Genomic DNA, 22,629 nt, shown 5'->3' on the forward strand with positions numbered 1-22,629 from the left:
AGATCCTATCTGGTTGGGTGTCGGTTACTAGTGGTGTTCTACAGGGGTTGGTGTTGGGGTTGCTTCTTTTTACAATTTATATTGATGATTTAGATTATGGATTGAATGGTTTTGTGGTGAAATTTGCAGATTACACCAATATAGGTAGTGGAGCAGGAAGTGTTGAAGAAACCAAAAGGTTGCGTAGAGACCTGGACAACTTGGGAGAGTAGGCAAAGAAATGGCAGGTGAGATATAATGTTGCAAAATGTACGATTGAACATTTTGGAAGAGGAAATAAACAGGCAGATTATTATTTGGATGGGGAGAAAATTCAAAATTCAGAAATACAAAGGGACTTGGGGGCCCTCGTGCAGGATATCCTGAAGGTTAGCCACCAGGTTGGATCAGCAGTAAAGAAAGTGAATGCTATGTTGGCATTCATTTCAAGAGGAATAGTGTATAAGAGTAAAAAGGTGTTGATGAAGCTCGATGGGGCATTGGTGAGACCTCATTTGGAGTACTGTGTGCATTTTTGGGCCCCTTATCTGAGAAAGGATGTAATAATGTTGGAGAGAGTACAGAGAAGATTTATCTGGGTGATTCCTGGATTGCAAGGGCCAACATATGAAGAACATTTAGCAGCTCTTGGACTGCATTCATTGGAGTATAGAAGAATGAAAGTGGATTTCGAGTGCACCGTCTTAGAATTAGAAGGTACCCATTTAAAACAGAGATGAGGAAAAATTTCTTTAGCCAGAGGGTCGTGGATTAGTGGAATTCATTGCCACATACAGCTGTGGAGGCCAGATCATTGGGGGAGTTTAAGGGGGAGATTACTAATTTACTAATTAGTAAAGGTATCAAGGGATATGGGGAAAAGGCCAGAACTTAGAACTAGATGCAAGTACAGTTTAGCTCAGGGTGGATTTCTGGACCAGACTTGATGGGCTGAATGGCCTACTTCTGTTCCTTTATCTTGTGATTTTTGTGGCATTCTATGATCTAAAATTAACCAAGTTCTGTACTAATCTGTATAATAATTAACCTATCAGTACATGTTTTATGATCTCAGCCAACAGCATTTCTGACTAACTGAAAACTGTGTTCCAGACAGTTCTTGAAACCCTTATTTGATCAAGGGGCTGTCTATATTTAAAAAAAGTTCTGCTCAGAGGAATGTAACTGGGGAGATTTCTGTAATCCTTATTTCCAATCTGCCAGCAGTCAGGATCCAAGAGTACCAGTCTAGACAATTTCAAGTTGTCTACTATCACCGATTCAGATAGGCTAATTCAAATATTACTATTTTATTGGAACTACTATTAAAGTATACTTTCACAGGTGATGTTATGGTGTAGGAATATTTTAGTCTGTTTTCTTTTGCCTTTCCTCCTTTAAATCAAACAACACTCTTCACCCATGGTAAAATTATAATTCTGAACAATCAATCAATCACTGCAGATAGGAAACAAAAAAAACCCCACTGATTTAGAAAAAATTACAGTGCAACATCAGATCAGAATGCTGAAATCTATTGTTAAGGAGATGGTAAACTTGTGATTAGGCAGTCAACATCATTATCCAACTCTGCTATTCATACAAAGATAGAATAGAACATACAAAGATAGAATAGAAAGTGAACATTAAGAAAATTTCAAAAAGTCTAAAAAGCTTATAGGCAACTAGAATAAAGCATCATGGAATAGCAGATGGAGTTTAAGACGGGTAATGAGACATCACAGAATGGAAAAACAGAATTTTTTAAAAACTGGTAAGAAATTGGTAAATTTTAATGTACAGAAGGATCTTGTGAAGACAAACTGAAAGTTAACAAGTGATAAATAATTAAACAAACAAACAAGAGAGATGGATAAGTATAAGGGAGTCACAGTGCAATTCTAGGCTTGGTATGCATGTTATAGTGTACAAATTATTTCACTTTATTCTATTCAATATTATAATCAAATAAACATTTTTCTGAACTAGATGGCAATTATTCTGATAATAACATTAAAAATCCAAAATGCTAGCAATATTTAACTTGCCTTGGAAATGTTTTGGCAAAATAGATTATTATTATGCAGCCTGTGAAGCGGGACGAGTGGCCACGTAACACCGCGAGCCTAATTGTCACTTGTGCAGCTGGCCAAATGGCCATGCAACACCGCAGTCCGAATTGCAGCACACAAAGTGGTTAGGGACTTACCGATAAGATGGCACGAGGCTCCCGTTGTCTCAACTTAAAGCCCCACACTCTTTGCATGCATCACGGGGTTGTAATGACTCTACTTTGGACCTGAGTGTCCGGGCCAGAAGTGACTTAAAAAGAGAGGGAAGCTTGAATAAATGTTCTTCCTAACTATCTATTGTGCCTGGTGCATTGATTTAGTGGTGCTGCTGCAGCAGACGCCACACCTGGCCAGCAACATCATTTATGGTATGGTTAATGATGAGATGATGAGCATTGATTCAGAGGTCAATCCACAGGACCAAAAGAGTGGTAGAAAGGATCACCTGTGTCTCCCTCCCAACCCATGTTCACAATCTACCAGGATTGCGTTTGAAGAGGGAATACAAAATCGTCGAGGATCGCTATCACCTCACACATAGCATCTTTCAGCTACTCTCATCGGGAAAAAATTACTGGAGTATTAGAGCCAGAACCATCAGGCTGAGAAACAGTTCTTCCCACAGACAGTGAGACTGCTGAATGACTAATCTTTCGAGACTTTACTATATAATAAACAAGGTACACATATATAACAATAAATAAATATGTATTGTGTATGCATAATTTTTCTGTATGTGTGTTACATCTGATTGGGTGTTTGCATATTTTTGCACCAAGAATTGGAGAATACTGTTTTGTCAGGTTATACTTGTTCAATCGGATGATAATAAACTTGAAACTTAATACCTTGTTAATGTAGTTATGACCATCCATACTTTCTGTGGTTTTACATTCAGTGTAAGGGAAGTATTTTAGAAAGAAATGTGTTTCATTACTGCTTCCTTTACAGTTGTCATCCAATAATGTAATTTCCTGAATTGAATTCTGAAAAGAGAAAAATGTAAATAAATTCAAATATTAATTAATAATTCCATGTTCAGTGACTTGAACGTCACATTTCAGATAACATTCTATAAAGGCTTCTAAATTTACCACAGGTTAAGAATCGTTTGAACTGACAACTACTGAATGAAAACTTCTAAACATTCTGAATTTATCTACATTCTAGTTTTGATTTTAAAATTGAACCAATGTTCATAGATAGATCTTGGGTAGAATGCCTTACAGAATGAATTACTGAATGGATCTGGAAATGATGAACTGCCTATCATTTATTTCAGACAGAATGCTGCTTCAACAAGAAAGTCAAGGACTTTGTGCTCTTGAGGTACAAATCTAAATCCTTCTCCCTCATCTTAAGAGCAGTATAAATGTATACCAGTACCTTAAATTTACCAACAGTGATTTCCATTCCTGATTCTCCACAGTGAACGGATTTAACAAATTTATTTGAAGACTCCAGTTGCAATGTAGGAATATGGGCGCCATTTGCTGAGGAAAAAATTTAGCTCATAATCAATTGTACTTTTTCAAAAGAAAATCCATATTCTCTAGATAGTAGAATGATAAAATAATATATAATGAGCATGAAATGTATTCTCATGGAATGTCAATATGTTCTCTTTAATAATGGTATGGCACCAAATTGATATTTGACATGATTTGGTTAAAAACCAAGAATTGGTAGAACCATACAACACTACAGGACAGAAACAGGGCTCTTCAGCCCTTATAGTCTGTGCTAAACCATTTTTTTGCCTAGTTCCACTGACCTGCACTCAGTCTATAGCCCTCCATACCTCTCCCATCCACGTACCTCCAAATTTTTCTTAAATGTTAAAAATGAGCCTGCATTCACCACCTCAGCTGGCAGCTCTCGCCACACTCCCACCACTCTCTGTGTGAAGATGTTCCCCCTCATGTTCCCCTCAAACTTTTCCCCTTTCACTCTTAACCCATGACCTCTGGTTTGTATCTCACATCCTCAGTGGAAAAAGTCTATCAACATTTACTCTGTCTATCCCCCTCATAATTTTAAATACCTCTATCAAATCTCCCCTCATTTTTCTACACTCCAGGGAATAATGTCCTAACCTGTTTAACATTTCCCTGTAACTCAGTTCCTGAAGTCTGGATAACATCCAAGTAAATCTTCTCTGCACTCTTTCTATCTTATTGATAATTTTCCTGTAGTTAGGTGACCAAAACTGTACACAACACTCCAAATTTGGCCTCACTAGTGCCTTATACAATTTTACTATAGCATCCCAGCTCCTAAACTCAATACTTTGATCTATGAATGCCAATATGCCAAAAGCTCTCTTTACAACTCGATCCACTGTTGCACCACTTTCAGGGAATTATATATCTATATCCCTGGGTCCCTCTGTTCTACTGCTCTCCTCAGTGCCCTACTATTCACCATATATGTCCTTTCTTGGTTTGACCTTCCAAAATGCAACACCTCACACCTGTCTGCATTAAATTCTATCTGCCATTTCTCAGTTTATTTTCCATCTGGTCCAGATCCCTCTGCAAGCTAATGAAAACCAATCCATTGGTCACAGGCCTCCAATCTGAGAAGCAATCATCCACTACTACTCTCTGACTTCTCCCGTATAGCCATCGTCAAATCCAGTTCACTACTTCACCATGAATACCTAGCATCTGAACCTTCCTGACTAATCTCCCATCTGGGACCTTGTCAAAGGCTTTACTAAGGTCCATATAGACAACATTCACAGCCTTTCCTTTGTCAACCTTCCTAGTAACTTTCTCAAAAAACTTTACAAGATTGATTAAACATGACCTACTATGCACAAAGCCATATTGATTATCCCTAATCATTTTCTGGCTATCCAAATAATTGTATATCTGATCTCTGAGAACACCTTCCAATAACTTACCTACCACTGACATCAGGCTCACTGGCCTAGAATTTCCAGGTTACTTTTGGAGCCTTTTTTAAACAATAGAGCAATGTGATCTACCCTCCAAGCCTTTGGCACTGCACCCATGGCTAAGAGCATTTTAAACATTTCTTTCAGAGCCCCTTCAATTTCTACACTAGCCTCCCTCAAGGTCTGAGGGAATATCTTGTCAGGCCATGGAATTTATCCACCCTTATTTGCTTTAATAAAGCAAGCACCAGAAAATATGGAGTCCATATTTACAAACTTGATATTAAAATTTAAATGAATCTCAAACATTTCCTTTCTCTTATAGGTCTCTATGTGTATTTAGACATTTAACTGTCTCAGAAAGTGAAGTTCTCCTGTTGTAGTTTTCTTGTCCCTTTTTCCTCTTTTTTTAAGTGTGTTGGGGGTTGAGGCGGAGGGGATTAATAAGGTTTTTCTTTTTAATTTCTTTACTTTTTTTAATAAAATACTCATGTATTTGTATTAAGTTTGAAATATTGAAATATGTTTGTTAAGTGGTTTTATTTTAAATAAAAGTTTTAAAAAAGACAGCAAGCACTTCCTCCTCTTTAATCTGTATAGGTGCCATGACCTCACTCCTTACTTCCCATGACCCTGTACCTGTTTCCTGAGTGAATATTATTTTTAAAAAAATTTAAGATCTCCTCCATCTTTTTGGCTCCATTCAAAGCTGACCACTCTGATCTTCAAGGGGACCAATTTTTTCACTTACTATCCTCATGCTCTTCATATACCTGTAGGAACCCTTAAGATTTTCCTTCACATTGTCTGTCAAAGCCTTCATGTCTTTTTTCAACCTTCCCAGATTTCTTTCTTGAGGTTTTTCTTGCATTTTTATACTCCTCAAGTACCTAATTTGCTCCATGTAGAGGGCGGTACGGTTGGCATAGCAGTTAGCACAACACCTTTACAGCGCCAGCGATTGGGATCAGATCTGGGTTTGAATCCCATGCTATCTGTGAGGAGTTTGTATGTTCTCCCAGTGTCTGCATAGGTTTTCTCCGGGGACTCCGGTTTCCTCCCACTCTTCAAAACTTATCAGCAGTGTAGGTTAATGGGGTGTAAACAGGGTGGCACAGACTCGTAAGGCCGAATTGGCCTGTTATAGTGCTGTATGTCTACATTTAAATATAAAATTTATATTTAAATGTAAATACATGCTATATACCTCTCTTCTTCCAAACCAAATCCCCAATATCCCTAAAAAATCAAGGCTCCCTATGCCTGCTAACCTTGCCTTTAATCCTAAAAGGAACATTCAAACACTGTACTCTCAAAATTTTACCTTTGAAGGTTTTCCACTTACCTCACATATCCTTGCCTGAAAACAACTCATCCCAATCCATGCATTTTAGATTCTTTCTCCAATTCAGAATCTCAACCCAAGGCCTACATTCTGAGTCTCAGCCCACTACGACGATCACACCTATCCTTCTCCATAATTAATGAAATTAATGGCATTATGATCACTGAACCCAAAATGTTCCCCTACACATAGTTCTGTCACCTGTCCTGTCTTGCTCCCTAAAAGGAAATCTAGTATTGCATTCTCTCTAGTTAGTACCTCTATATATTGATTCAGAAAGCTTTCCTGAACACATTTAACAAACTCCAAGATATCGCGGCCTTTTACAGAATGGGAGTCCCAGCCAATATGTGTAAAATTAAAATCCACTACTATCACAACTTTATGTTTTCTGCAGCTGTCTACTATCCCTCTACATATTTGCTCCTCTAATTCTCATTGACTATTGGGTAGTCTATAATATACAACCCCAAGAATGTTGTCATACCTTTCCCATTCCTGAGCTCTAGCCATATAGTAGATGAGCCCTCTGGTCTGCCCTGCCTGAGCACAGCAGTAACATTTTCCATAATGAGCAATGCCACTCCTCCCCCTTTCATTCCCCTCCCCCATTCTATCATGTCTAAAGCAATGGAAGCCCGGAACATTAAGCTGCCAGTCCTGCCCCCCCTGCAACCAAGTTTCACTGATGCCACAATGTCATAATTCCACGTGCCAATCCATGCTCTAACCTTATCTGCCTTTCCTACAATACTGCTTGCAGTGAAATAGATACACTTTAGAAAATTTCCACCACGTACAACCCGTTGACTTCTAACGTTGCATACAATTTTCACATCAGCTTTTCCCTCCTCCACTCCTCTGGCACTCTGGTTCCCATCCCCTGAAAATCTAGTTTAAGCCCACTGGAAAAGCGCTAGAAAACATATGCAAGGATATTAGTCCCCCTCTGGTTTAGATGCAAACAATCCTGTATGACAGGTCCCACCTTGCCTGGAAGAGAGCCCAACAATCAGAAACCTGAAGCCCTCCCTCCTGTTCTATCTCTTTAGCCATAAGCTGCATTATCCTATTTGTAACCTCATGAGCACATGGCACGGATAGCAAACTTGAGATCACAACCCTGGAGGTCCTGTCCTTCAACCTAGTGCCCAACACCCTGAACTCTCCTTGCAAGACTTCCTCATCTTTCCTACCCATGTTATTGGTCCCCATATGGCCCAAGACATCTGGCTGCTCACCCTCCCTCCAGAGAATGCCGAGAACTCAATCTGAGATATCTTGGACCCTGGCACCAGGGAGCCAACGTACCATCTGGGATACTCGATCTCTTCCACAGAATTTCTTATCTGTCCCCCCAACTATGGAATCCCCTATCACTACAGCTCACCTATTCTCCTCCCTTCCCTTCTTAGCCACAAGACAAGAATGCTGGAGACCTGATCAACATGGCTTGTCCCTGGAAGATCATCCCCCCCAACAGTATCCAAAATACACTGCACTGCCTGCCTCTGTTCCCTTTCCCTCTCCTGACTGTCACCCATCTACCCTCCTTCTATCTCCTAGGTGCGATAATGTCCATGTAACCCCCGTCTATCACACCCTCTGCCTCCCAAATGATCCAGAGTTCATCCAACTACAGCTTCAATTCCTTAACTCGGTTAGTCAGGTGCTGCAGTTGGATGGACTTCTCACAGATGAAGTCATCAGGGATACATTCTGCAAGAGGAGCATTCCCCTGCCTTGGCTGCTATTCCCACTGTTTATGACAAGAGGAACAAAGTACATGATAAATAAAACCTGACCGTACCTATGCCTACCTGCAGAATCCTTTTTGTTCCTTGTAAAGGGTGGCTCTTACTTAAACTCCTACTATCTTCACCTCTTATCTGTTCTCGCCGAAGCCTGTTGAGTCAAAGCCTTACCACTCTGTCTCAGCCCACTCCGACGATCACTGCTCCCTTGATGATGGTAGGTGGTATTAGGCTGGAGAACTCTTTATCAATTGGGAGTAGCTAGATAGGCCAAATAGCTTCACTATGTGTAATTTATTTTATAATTCTATGATTTGATATAGCCTTTCCTGCTCAATAATAGAATATTGATATAAAATAGTAAAAATGTGATCCATTTAAAAAAATAATTTAATAACTGATTCCTATTTCAGTTTTGTTTTCCCACAGTGATTTGGTGATCCAACAGATTTTTTTTTTAAGTGAAAAATGTGGGGAAGCAATTTTCCAGGTTTGAGCTGCACCACATGTGCATGAACTCCAGAGCTCTACAGATGCTGCCTTTTGAATGAATTGTCAAATTGAGAACATCTACATTCTTAGGTGAAGGTCACTTTGAAGAGAAGCAGAAGACTACAAATGATCTGATCATTAATTACACTCCCAATTATGCAAGTTATTTGCCATGCTTCCTCCATTACTTAATTGACTATCAAACTGTTTGAGACATTTCTGAAAGTAGTTATAAATGTAAATCTTTTCAAAAGACAGCTCATCTCCAGTGTTTCACCTGAAATAAGGGAAACAAGAGGAACTCTGCGATGACCTGAAAGAAGAGGTTATCATTTGGAAAACCCTGATGGGGTAAGTTTCTTTGGCAAGTCACTGAAGTGACTAATGGAAGTAGATTAGTTTATGTGTTTCCAACGAGCAACAAATCTCTCTCTAAAACCAACTAGAACCTTCCTGAGCAGTAACCATTTACCTTTTCTGTGCACAGTATAAGACATGGAGGAGTGAGAAGTGAGATTGGTCTGTGAATCAAAGAACTTTCCTGAACATGTTACATACACATGCACTTAGAATTAGAAGGGGGTTAAGTTGATAGTAAAAAGTTAATTTTCTTCATGTTTAAGAAACTTGGAGTTTAAGCAACTTTTGTTTGAGTAACCATTTGTCTTGGTGAGTTTCTATTGCTGCTGGGTTTTGGGGTCCTCTGGGCCCATAATAAATCAAATGTTATTCATTTAGAGTAATATTTTTCAATATTATCATTTCAATAATAGAACAAATTATTTTATCATAAAATTCTGTGGAACAAAGGAAACCTTTCAGTTCATCACACTTGTGATAAACCTCCAAAAAATTAGTCAGTTGAATCTCATGTTCTGCTTGTTTTCTCCCCAAAACTAAAATAATCTGCCTAATTATTCCTTTTGAAGGTCAACTCTGAACCCACTTTCACCATACCACTAGCCCAACCTGCTCACAATTTACAAATGAAAGATCACCAAGTTCACTTTGTTTTGCTCTTCATATATGCTGAGCATTTCAAATTTGTTCTGTCTTTATTTCCTACATCTGTAAATTTTTGCCTTTCATCTCATCTCTACTTTCTTTTCTAACAATCCAAAATGAGTGTCTTTTCCTTCCAACACTTCTGTCACTAGAAACAAATTTTAATTATTTAATAAAGCCAATCTGTATTACTAACAGCATAATTAAATCTCCCCTTCAGTGCACACTAAGAATATACCACGTCAGCTTCAGTGATGCCTCTGCTTAACAAACTTGGACCAGCAGCATCACAGCAAATATTTCATGAGCATTTAAATGGTTATTTTAAAACTTTAATTCCACTTACCATTGAGATTAATTTTAATTTCAAGATTATCAATTAATGGAACCTCAGTCAAAGATGTAGCAGGAAATTCATGTTTTTTGGCCCACATCAATAGATTTCTTGAGGTTGTTGGGAGGTTAGGATCAACTTCTATTGGTCCTGGCCAAGTTTTATTGGTTTTATGAGATACCTGAGAAATTATACAATATTGTCACTTAATTTAGAATAACATCCACTTTCAAATGCCACTATCCATGAAATCATACCATTCTTTTTCTAAAATTATTTTCGCAAATAGTAAAAATGGTTTATTGTTCGAGGAGCGAACATATTACATTCCATTAAACAAATGTGAAGATTATATATTTGCCAACAGAGTATAATATGAGTAAGGGAGCAAGGACTGATAGACTAATGCAAGAAGCCAGACAGGCAAAACAAACTAAATCAGGGCATAGATAGGCACAGGGGATTATGATATGATAGATGTAACAGAAATATGGTTGAGGGATGGGCAGAACTGGCCGTTCAGTGTTCTACAGTATAGATGCCACAGGCATGACAGAAGTCAAGGTAAGAAAGGTGGTGAAGTTACAATAGAGATTAAAACAAACATCAAGGTAGTGTTTTTAGAGAATATTCTTGAGGTATGTTCTATGGGTAGAACTTAGAAATAAGAAGGGGATAATCACTTTCATGAGTTTCTGCTAAAACCCCCTTCCAATATTCACCAGGGATTAGAGTAACTAATATGGTATGACATCACAAATAGGTGGAGGAATAATAGGGTTGAAATAGTAGGTAATTTTGACATCCGTAATATTGACTGATATAGAGCTAATGGACTATAGAGCTCGTCGAAAGAACCAAAGACTTGTTGATCCAAACCAAGGCTTTTATTAGCAAAAGACAGGAGCTCTTCACAGGTGGCCGACCAGTCTGGAATGATCCGACCTGGCTAGGGACACAACCCTTTAAGGCCCAGACAGTAGGCGTGGCTAAGCTTTCAGCCAATCGCTGTAAGCACAGTCATTACACTCTAGATACTGTAACTATATACATTGGTGATAGGTCTGTACTATCACATTGAATGGTGATAGGTCTGTACTATCACAGGGACTAGAAGGGGTATAATTTGTTACATAACCAGCAAAGTTTTCTAAGCAAAACTGATAAGAGAAAAGGCAGCTCTCAACCTCCTCTTCAGAAATGAGCCTGGGTTTGTGGTTGACCTGTCAGTGAAGGAGCATTTTGGGATCATAACTTTATTCATTTTTCAATCATTTTCAGCATTTTCTGTATATATTTCAGCAGTGGTAATATTTTACTTTCCCATTCCACCTTGGGCAATGCCAATAAAGACTACCAGATAGAAATGCATCTGTCCTTAGCACATGACGTTGGATACTTTCTGAATTCTTCTCAATGTGTCTTGAATGATTACTGTAACTTTGATGATAAAGGATTCTGTGCTGATTTATTACCTTAAGATTTAATGAAGGAACTTCTCCGATGATGTTCAAGGTCATGGGTTGCTTGCTCTGTATAATCAGCAAGATTCTGCATTTATGGCAGTTCTTTCCATGAGTAAATTCTACATCCATGTTAATGGACTTCATTGTTGTATTCCTTTTTAGTAATGCAAATATTGAATAATGTTGAGAAAATGTAAGACACAATATTTTAACTGTTCAACAGGAAAATTATGAAAGGCCTACAAAATCAATGAATAAAAATATAAATATATATCTTGATCATCCAATATTTCCTTCAGATTGAGGGAAGATCATGTTCCCTAGTACCATGCTCATGGATATTCGTAAGAATGAGAGGGCATCTTATAGAAGCATATAAAATTATAAAAATGATAGAAAAGATATTGGCAGGAAGTTATTTCCACTGGAGACTAGAACTAGCCTCAAGATTTGAGGGAGTAGATTGAGTATGGAGATGAAGTGGAACTGCTTTTCTCAGAGAGGAGTGAATCTATAGAATTCTCTGCCTAGGGAGGATTAAGGCTGACTCATTAAGTGTCATGGGGGAAAGGCAGCCAGGTAGAACAGTCAGAATAGCCATAATCTTATTAAATTGTAGAATAGAATGGGCCAGATTTAGAAAGCAAAATTTAAAAAAATTAAATCTGGTCATCAAAAAGGATTCACTACTTTGATAAAAGAAAAAAATGGAAAGTCAGTTTATAATTTAATTATACATCTTTTAAATATTGAAAAATATTTGTCATTAATGAACAGATTTGAACAAAGTAGCTAGTTCTGTTTAATCATTACAGTAATTATCTAGTATAATCCAGTAATTATAGGCCTGTAAGTTTGATATCAGTAGTGGGTAAGTTAATGGAAAGTATTCTTAGAGATGGTATATATAAATATTTGGATAGGCAGTCAACATGGATTTGTGAGGGGAAGATCATGTCTGACAAATCTAATTGAATTTTTTGAGGAGGATCAATATTGGGTCCATTACTATTTGTCATATACATTAACAATCTGGATAATGGGGTGGTAAATTGGATTAGTAAGTATGTGGATGATACTAAAATAGGTGGATCTGTGGATAGTGAAGAAGGGTTTCTTTCAAAGCTTGCAGAGGAATTTAGGCCAGTTGGAAGAGTGGGCTGAAAGATGGAGTTTAATGCAGAAAAGTGTTAGGTGTTAGATTTTGGTAGGGCTAATGAAAATAGGACATACATGGTGAATGGTAGGGCATTGAAGAATATAGTAGAAGAGGGATCTTGGAATAATGGTACATAGTCCCTGAAGGTGAAGTGACATGTGGATAGGGTGGTGAAGAAAGCTTATGGTATGTTGGCCTTTATAAATCAGAGCACTGAGGATAGGAGCTGGGATGTTATGTTAAAATTGTACAAGGCATTGGTGTGTCCAAATTTGGAGTATTGTGTACAGTTTTTGTCTCAAAAGTACTGGAAAGATATCAACAAATTGGAAAAAGCATAGTGAAGATTTACTAGAATGTTGCTGAGGTTACGTGATCCACGTGGTAGGGAAAGGTTATATAAGTTAGGTCTTTATTTTTTGAAGCATAGAAGGTTGCGAGGGGATTTTATTGAGGTATTTAAAATTATTAGGGGTATAGATAGAATTGATGTGGAGAGGCTTTTTCATTTAAGAAAGGGGGAGATACAAACAAGGGGACATGAGTTGAGAGTTGGGGGAAAAGTTTAGAGGAAACAGGAGAAAGGGGGACTTCTTTACTCAGAGTGGTGGGTGTGTGTAACAAGCTTCCAGACGAAGTGATGGAGGCAGCCTCAATATTAGCATTTAAGGTGAAGTTGGATATATATATGGACTGGAAAGGAATGGAGGGTAGCAGGTTGAATGTCGGTCAGTGGAGTTAGGCATAGACTAGGAGGGCCATGTTGGTCTGTTTCTATGCTGTAATCATTACATATTATGAAATATAATTGTGAACTTGTCCAGATAACATCAATGTTGCACAACAAAAAGCAACAATCAGTTTTGCCACATGATTTTTCATTTTTAATTTTCCTCTTGAAATTAATTCCATTTTTGCCTAAGCCAATACTTGTTTAATAAACTCAACTTGATGGACTTGGAATCAACTAAAAATCTGCAGATGACCAGGAACACATGGAGACCAGTAAATATAAATCTATATTGCTATGATATGAAATAGAACATTTTGGTAAATGATAGAAAATAAAAATTATAACTGGTGTAGTTACACAAATCTTTCAAAGCAGGATTGAGTGAAGAAAATTACTAGTAGGATCAATTAGTTTTACATAAAAAAATAAATTAACAAAGTGAACAAAGGTATGAGAAGAAAACCCTTAAAGAGAAAAGAGTAGAAGTAAAATAGTGATGCATCAGGATGATACTGAGAAAAAAAAATCTGGGTTTGGAAAAAAAATTAAATTTGAAACTGTTTGTAATGCAGTAGAGCAGGTTATTAGGAGAGGAGTTCAGAAGTATTGAAGTTACTAAACTCATGAATGCTGCAAAGGGGTACATTCAGAATTATAGGCATAAAAGAGGATTTGATTTAGACATACAGCATCATAACAGGCCCTTTCGGCCTACAAGCACATGGTTCCCAATTACCCCCAATTAACCTGCAACCCATGGTAAGTTTTGAACAGTGGGAGGAAACAGGAACCCCCGGGGGAAATCCACAGATACAGGGAGAATGTACAAACTCCTTATTGACAGCATGGGATCCAAATCCCGGACCTGATCACTGGCGCTGTAAAAATGTTGAGCTAACTGCTACGCTAACTGTGCCACCTTAGGATGTATGAAGAATTTCTCCAAAAACAAATCATTAATAATAAACAAAATGAAATCACAGCCTGTTACTCACATTGAGTCAGTCATTTGTTTTTGAGAAAAATCAGAAGAAAATTGCAGAAGGGAAAATGCAACCATATACTGTCGGATTAATGTGAATTGTTCCACTAGGGTGGATTAATATGTATTACTGTCGGATTAATGAGAATTGTTCCACTATGGTGGATTAATATGTATTACTGTCGGATCAATGTGAATTGTTCAACTAGAGTGGATTAATATGTATTACTGTTGGATTAATGAGAATTGTTCCACTAGGGTGGATTAATATGTATTATTGTCGGATCAATGTGAATTGTTCCACTACGGTGCATTAATATGAATTACTGACGGATCAATGTGAATTGTTCCACTAGAGTGGATTAATATGTATTACTGTCGGATCAATGTGAATTGTTCAACTAGAGTGGATTAATATGTATTACTGTTGGATTAATGAGAATTGTTCCACTAGGGTGGATTAATATGTATTATTGTCGGATCAATGTGAATTGTTCCACTACGGTGCATTAATATGTATTACTGTCGGATCAATGTGAATTGTTCAACTAGAGTGGATTAATATGTATTACTGTTGGATTAATGAGAATTGTTCCACTAGAGTGGATTAATATGTATTACTGTCGGATCAATGTGAATTGTTCAACTAGAGTGGATTAATATGTATTACTGTTGGATTAATGAGAATTGTTCCACTAGGGTGGATTAATATGTATTATTGTCGGATCAATGTGAATTGTTCCACTACGGTGCATTAATATGTATTACTGTCGGATCAATGTGAATTGTTCAACTAGAGTGGATTAATATGTATTACTGTTGGATTAATGAGAATTGTTCCACTAGAGTGGATTAATATGTATTACTGTCGGATCAATGTGAATTGTTCAACTAGAGTGGATTAATATGTATTACTGTTGGATTAATGAGAATTGTTCCACTAGGGTGGATTAATATGTATTATTGTCGGATCAATGTGAATTGTTCCACTACGGTGCATTAATATGAATTACTGACGGATCAATGTGAATTGTTACATTAGGTTGCCAGCCTGATACTCATTCACATTTTATAACCCTGGCTTATGACAGAATCTGATTCAATATTTACTAACACAAGCATTGACTTTCTAAATTAATCATCTCAGCAAGAGCATCATTACAAACCACATCTCGGCAAGAGCAAGAGCATCTCGGCAAGAGCATCATTACAAACAAGAGCATCATTACAAACCACATCACAAGTGAAAATTCTTAAATATTACAACGTGCATTATTTTTCAATTTTAATCCTGGCCAATTGTCTTGGTCTGGACAAAAAAATTGTAAGTGGGCAGACACACAGGTGGTAAATGTGAATTCAAGACAATACAGACCTTTGAAAGTCTAACTAAGCATTTGAAGATTTCCATTTGCTCTTCTCTTCAGTATTAGATCATAAAGTAGTGTTTAAACACTTTTGGATGCTGAATCTAAGTAAATATTACAAGGTTGAATGACAAAGCTTGAAGGGGTGATGAGTCAGCATTTTGGAGGGAAATTGAAAACTTTGTTGAATGGTGCAACAACAACCTTGCACTCAATGTCACCAAAAACAAGCAGCAGATTATTCATTTTAGGAAGGGAAAACCAGAGGTACATGATCCAGTGATTATTGAGGAAATCAGGTGGAGAGGGTGAGCAAAATTAAGTTCTTGGGAATCACTATCACAGAGGATCTTTCCTGAACCCAACACAGTAATGGCATTGTGAAGAAAGCATGTCTATTTCTTCAGCAGTTTCTGGAGGTTTGGTATGACATTGGAAACCCTGGAAAATTTCTACAGGTTTGTGGTGTAAAGTGTGCTGACTGGCTGCATCATGGTCTATTATGGGGGCATCATTAACCCTGAGCAGAAAGCCCTGCAAAAGGTTGTGAACACAGTCCAGGACATCACAGGCAAATCCATCCCCACCATCAAGAACATCTACAGGGAATGCTGCTATCGGAGAGCAGCAGCAATCATCAAGGATCCACACCGCCCAGCACATGCTCTGTTCTCACTACTACCATTGACAAAGAGATAATAGGTGCCATAAGACTTGTGCCATTAGGTTCAGGAATAGGTCCACCATCAGTCTCCTCCATAACCAACTTAATCAGAAACTCATTTAAGGACTCTTATTTTTTCACTTTATTTTTTTTCCTCTGTATTGCACAGTTTGTTTACATGTTTACGTATCTTCAAGTATAGTTTTTTTGATAATTCTGCCTCACCCACAGGAAAAAGAATCTCGAGGTTGTATGCGATGTCATGTATGTACTCTGACAATAAATCTGAACTTTGAAAAAGAGGTGGATTTTTAGGAGGGTCCCAAAAAAGAAACATGATGTGTTCATGGATATTTGTAATTTCTTTTTTTTTTAAATTTAGACATACAGCATGGGAACAAGCCATTTTGGCTCACAAGTCCATGCCACCCAGTTTATACCCCATTAACCTACACCTCCGCTAAGTTTAGAACAGAGAAAACCCACGCAGACACTTACTGGATTTTCAAGAGGTGAATATTTTTCAATAATACTATATTTCCATGTTTTTTTAGTGGGATAATTTTTTTTAAAAGTACAAAATATAAATGAGAAAGTTTCTTCTTAGATAATGTCTATTTACAGATTCCATTATTAACTTTCTAACTAGGATAGCTGGACTTGGATCTTCACTACATTTAATTATCATTTATATACAAGGCAATAATCATTTCAGATCTGTAACAAAACTACAAAACCAAGAAGAGACCATCTAATAAATCAGTACCTCGATATGGCAATTAGATTTATGATGTGGAGTTGAGAAATTACATGTTGATCAGATGTCACACAACCTTTCAAATCTTTATGGAATTCATAATCTTGATAATATTCAGAATTAATACGAGGCTGTTGTTCACAATTAGGCAGGTTCATTTCATCTATTTTGTTAAAAAAAGGATAAATTGAACAAGAGACTAAACAATAGTTTCCAGTACTGGTTATACCACTGGAGATAAAATCTTTGAAAACATTTCTCACTTTAAAACTATTTAATTAAAAAATAAGAAAATAATTCTAAGTAAAATCTTAACAGAAATGAAAATTGTGAGTTATTTTGTTTTTTAAATTTTTATTCTCCCCATACTGATTTGCACATTACAAAGGTTCATAAGCCCGAAAGAAAAGTAGAATTCTGTTATACTCTTCAATAGTCAACTTAGTCTCAATAATGACCTGTTGCATTTTGTGAAATGTATATTCACATTCCTATCTTCCAGCAATGAAATCAATCAAGCTTCAATGAAGTGATATAAACACAGAACAGCAGCAAGTAGCTTCTTTTTGCTCAAGTGCATAGATCTTTACTGAGCATGGAGAGTTAGGTAATAAAAAGTGTTTTGATAAAATTCTGGAAACAATCCAAACCTAGACCCTCAGTTAAATTCATACCATGTTGGATCCTGATCTCATGCACACTAAAGTCTTTCCTTCCACTCTTCTCACCCCATGAAAGAGATAATGAAAATTAAAGAACCATTTTGAAAATCTGAACATCAGAAAATGCTGAAAAAAAATCAGCATTTATGTAAATAAAAAAAGTCAGATAATTATTCGAGTACAAGACTAAATTTAGGAACATTATTACCAAAAATACAACAAGCTCATTTTTCTCTAAGATAAAAGCAGAAATAAAATCTGAAAAAATACAATTATGCAGTATTGTGAACACTGGGTTAACAATCATCAAAACTAGTCTTTGCAGATGCTGCAGTCCCGTATATATTTATAAATGCATCCATAGAAATTCTAAGTGGATGTTTAATTTCAGTAGTCAGGTAAGAAATGTAAATCCTTGCAACTCTAATTTATCTCTCAATACAACACTAAACTTTTCCAACTTCTGGACAACAGAAGAGAAACATTACACAAGTATTAAATTAGCTCTGCACACTTACCTTCTTTCATTTTTATAATATTTGTTTCACTATTTTCATGCCTATCAAAAGACATGAATGAAGTGCAGGTTCCTTTAAATTGCTTTAACTGATGCATTGAATTTGAATTTGTGTTTGTATTGTCAGGTGAGGCAATGGAATATGTAGGAAGCTGTGGAGAACAAAAATAGGCTTAGATAATCAACACATTTATAATCATTCTTTATGTAAAAACATTGTTTTACACTGAGTTAAGAATTTTGTAAGAGTACATTTACTTCAGGAATGGATTAAGTAACATAGATTTTTTTTTCTATGTGATTTTATAGGATAATTTGCTGCCATGTTTATAAGTGAGATTTCTTTTAATCAATATTTCTAAAGGAATATCTTGTTGCCTATTCTAATTAAATCAAAGATAAACTTCCAATTACATACACACCATTATTCAAATACAGCAGACAACATATCCCAAAACAATATCTAAATTATGCCAGATGTGGGAAGCAGTGCAAGTTTGCTCTGTGAGCCTAGCATGCAAGAATCTGTGAACTTAGAAAGTACCAATTATATTTTTTTTACCCATAAAAAATTAGCATCTTCGGGAGTACCACACACATGCTAATGCTAACCAGCCATAATTGATGTATTGTCTGCATTTCTCAAAAGTGAAATGGCCACAAATTCCAACCACAGCTCATTGTTGATGTGTCAACAAGCAGTTGCACCCTATTTCACTCGTGTAAGATATAGATGCCAAGAAGGAAATCGTTACAGCTTGAAGTCCAGGATGCTATCCAAAAGGGAGGTGGTGACCAGATTGATTAATGCCTAGTAATGCTCTATGGACCTGGTTCTGGTTATTAAAAAAAAGAGCTTATGTCTGTGGAGGACAACATTACCATACAAGTGTAGCTTATTTGAATTTCCAAAATGCATTTGGCAAAGTGCAAATAAAAATGTTACCATTCAAGATCTTAGCATTCAGATAATATGATTGTCATATAGATTGTATTATGTACAAATGCATCAAAATTCGTATTTTCTGCAGCTGAACAGATACTTTGTTTAAAAAGAGAGACTGTATCAGACTAAATATAGTGTTTAAAATAGAACAGTAGAGCAAGAAAATTCAGTTTAGAAGACTTTAATTAAAAGATCATTTTACATCTCTCTCCTTCTGAAGGACCCAATCTTCTGATCCCTCCAAACTTTGATATTCTGACCCTCCCAGCCCTCTTCTCCAACTGTTTTCAACCCTATGGAGCAGGAGCACAGTGCTGCCAGAGCTCATCGGAGTGCCGCTCCGGCGTCTCAGGGGGCAGCTCTGGCATCTCCTTGTCGCCGTTCTTGGTGCGCTCCGGCACCTAAAAATTAGCACTGCACCCCTGCTATGGACATTTCATTCAGCCCAGGCCCTGAACCCGTAACGCACCATACATCCCTCAAAGGCTTCTGATCTAAATAAAACAATAAACCATAGTCCTTGATGAAGGTTCTTCCTCCAAACATCAATCCTTGTTGGGAGTCACCCCCTCTTGTTAACTGACTATTTACCCTCTTTGACAACCTGGTCACAGGTCCAATCCTTATTTTATGTCTCCTCCCATAGATTATCCTCAAGGAAGTAGTCAGGGAAAAGTCCAATGCTCTTGAAACGTTGCAATACAGTCGCTCAGCCATAATAGTCAACAGCCATCCCCTCAGCAAGAAATACAGCTTCTAAATGAGAGTTTAATTAAAACATAAAGTAGACAGTGAAAGCTGACCTTTGAAATAATTTGTCAATGAAACTATTTATATGAAGAGAAATGAAAAGAATTAGTCACTTACAGACAATTTATTATTGGAATCAATGAGAAAAAAAATGTTTATTTTCCTAACAGAACCCAGAGTTTCAGCTGAACAGTTTGGAACCAAACTTTTCCTAAACTTCCTATCAGCAGGCCAGGAAACAAAGCCTTTTTTACTTTTATGTGTTAGCAGCTCTCAATTGAACCATTTAAAGGTCCTTTAATAACCTGAAGTTACAACAAAAGAATTCGTGCAAGGGATGAAAAGTTAACTGCTACTGACACACAACTCCCCAAGCTGTTTTCGATATTGGCATTATTTTGATATATATTGCCAATTATGGTTTATTAATGTAAACAAAAATAGTTGCTAATCTATGTACTATTTTAAACACTATATTTAGTCTAATGCATTCATTCTTGCATTTAAAGTGTGCAAGATAATGGATCATAAATAAAATTATTAATTTTAAAAGCTTTCAAAAGCAATGGTGCAAATGGTCATATAAGATTTTAGAAAATGTTAAATTATGAGGCTATAATTGGCAATAGAAAACAAAGAAAGTCATTGTGTGAAAGGAATTAGGCCTTGAAATCCTATCTTCCTCCTTTTTTTTTTTAAGAATTACATAACTGAAAAACAAAGTTTATGTATTCACAATTCTACAACAAGTCTGCACTGAACTTATTTTTAAAAAAATTCTTCACATTTCCATGTGCATAATCCAGCCATCTGTACTCAAGAAAAGACGTATACAGACCATGAGTGGCTGTCATAAATGAGCAAAATTCATTTGAAGTCCACCTACTGATGTTCTATTTTGTAAGTCAGATCAAGGTTCAACTTCAGCATCCCACAAGAAAGCAGGGCATCAACTCGAAGAAACAAAGAATTGCTGAATGAACTCCGCAGATCATATAACATCCATGGATAAAAGTGGTCAGTTAACATTTCAGGAATTAACCCTTATCAAGACCAAGATAGATTAGGTGAGATTACATATATAAAGGGATAAAAGAAGCTGGAGGAGGGGCCCAGAGGTAATAGTATAGGACAGCTGTGAGAGGCGGAGAGACTGGAGGAGGGAGAAACCATTAGGAAGCAGATGGTGAAAGAAATGTAAGAGAAAAATATACAGGAGTAGGTAAAGAAGAGATGGCAAATCAGATAGGGGTAAAGGGTAACTTAAAATTAGAAATATCGATATTCGTGTTGTTAGGTTTAAGGTTGTCCAGGAGGAATACGATGTGTTGTTCCTCAAATTTACATGTAGCTGCAGATTTTCTATTTCTCAATCAAGGTCTACTTGGGATACAGTCAGATCCTGAGTAGGCTAACCATGGCCTGTTTAAACCCAACCACAATTTAAACTCAACCACAATAAACCCAACTCTGATCCACAATTTATTTCCCCAACATGTCAACTCTCTCTTTGTATGCCTGTATTCCCACTGTACCTCAAACACATGTGCTCTCTTTCACACTAGCTTGCACATATACAAACTCTGACACACTCCAGTGCCAACCAAAGCCACCCACAAACAACCAACCTCTAGTCTTAATGTGGCCACAATGCACTGTCCCCATTTTGTCAAAGGTAAGCAACATTTTTTTTGGGAGGGAAGGAAAATCAAAAGCAGATCAGCTCAGTTGAACTCTTTTTCAAAGAGTGTTGTTGAACACCAAGCAATACAATGATTTAATGTTATTAGTTATTTTGACATGGCTATTTCAGAGGTAGTCCTGCTAACCCTACAGTACAGCCAGCAGCATAATATGCACATCTAATGTTAAGCCAACATCTCAGAGAATACTAAAGAAGGTATGGAAGAAGGGCTTTTCCCAGGAGAGCCTACAATTAGGAATCCAATGATAACTATTTTATATTTCAGTGTACAAGTAGATCAGCGTGCAAGTTGACCACCCTTTTTCAGCCTCATTTTAAGGGTTTTATGGTATATCTGGCGTATGTCCACCCCCAAAGCTCGTGATGCCCAAGATGGATTGTTGACCAGAAATGTAAATAAGATGTTAAAGTTTATAATTTTTAAAGTTTACATGGGACAATCAAGAAAAAGAAAGTTTCTGCTCACTTGAAAAAGTTAAAGGCAGATTTGGTCATTTTACAGGAAACACATCTTAGGTGGAACATGACAAGTTAAAAAGAGGATAAGTGGGGCAGGTCTTCTCTACGTCGTTCAATTCTAAGGCAAGAGGGGTTGCGATTTTAATAAATAAAAATGTTCCAGCTAGTGTAGAGAATATATCAAAAGACTAAGTGTGTAGATACGAGATAGTAAATTATAAGATTTATTCAGAATCATGGACGCTTATGAACATTTATGTGCTAAACTACGATGATGAAGTCTTTACCAAAGATATATATTTGAAAGCTACTGAAGGGAGACAAAATATTTTGATAGGAGATTTTAATTTCTGTCTGGATCTGACATTGGATAAAGCTGCAAGAACAGTAACTAGGGCTAAGGCTGCTAAAATGACGTTATATGAAGGAGGCAGCTCAACCCAAAGGAGAGAGAATATTCTTTCTACTTTAAAGTACATGATTCACATACAAGAATCAATTTATTTTTACTGTCGGCTGGACCAAAAGATAGGGCGATAAAGTCAGAATACATATTAAGGTTACTTTCTGATCACTCAC

At 36.9% G+C, this 22,629-nt stretch overlaps 1 protein-coding gene across 8 annotated transcripts in view; it reads right to left on the reverse strand.

The window, feature by feature from the left end:
* LOC138736713 (transforming growth factor beta receptor type 3-like) overlaps positions 1–22,629 on the reverse strand; it is a 130,666-nt gene that overhangs the window by 49,561 nt on the left and 58,476 nt on the right. For all 8 annotated transcript variants that reach the window (XM_069886690.1, XM_069886678.1, XM_069886646.1 and 5 more), the window contains 6 exons: positions 18,192–18,342; positions 17,021–17,174; positions 11,359–11,503; positions 9,896–10,064; positions 3,438–3,544; positions 2,900–3,037 (listed from right to left, as the gene is read on the reverse strand). In XM_069886690.1, the coding sequence (XP_069742791.1) occupies positions 2,900–3,037; positions 3,438–3,544; positions 9,896–10,064; positions 11,359–11,503; positions 17,021–17,174; positions 18,192–18,342 (864 nt within the window). The remainder of the gene's footprint in view (positions 1–2,899; positions 3,038–3,437; positions 3,545–9,895; positions 10,065–11,358; positions 11,504–17,020; positions 17,175–18,191; positions 18,343–22,629) is intronic.

The sequence above is a fragment of the Narcine bancroftii genome, chromosome 1 (assembly GCF_036971445.1).
Source record: "Narcine bancroftii isolate sNarBan1 chromosome 1, sNarBan1.hap1, whole genome shotgun sequence".
Lineage (NCBI taxonomy): Eukaryota > Metazoa > Chordata > Chondrichthyes > Torpediniformes > Narcinidae > Narcine > Narcine bancroftii.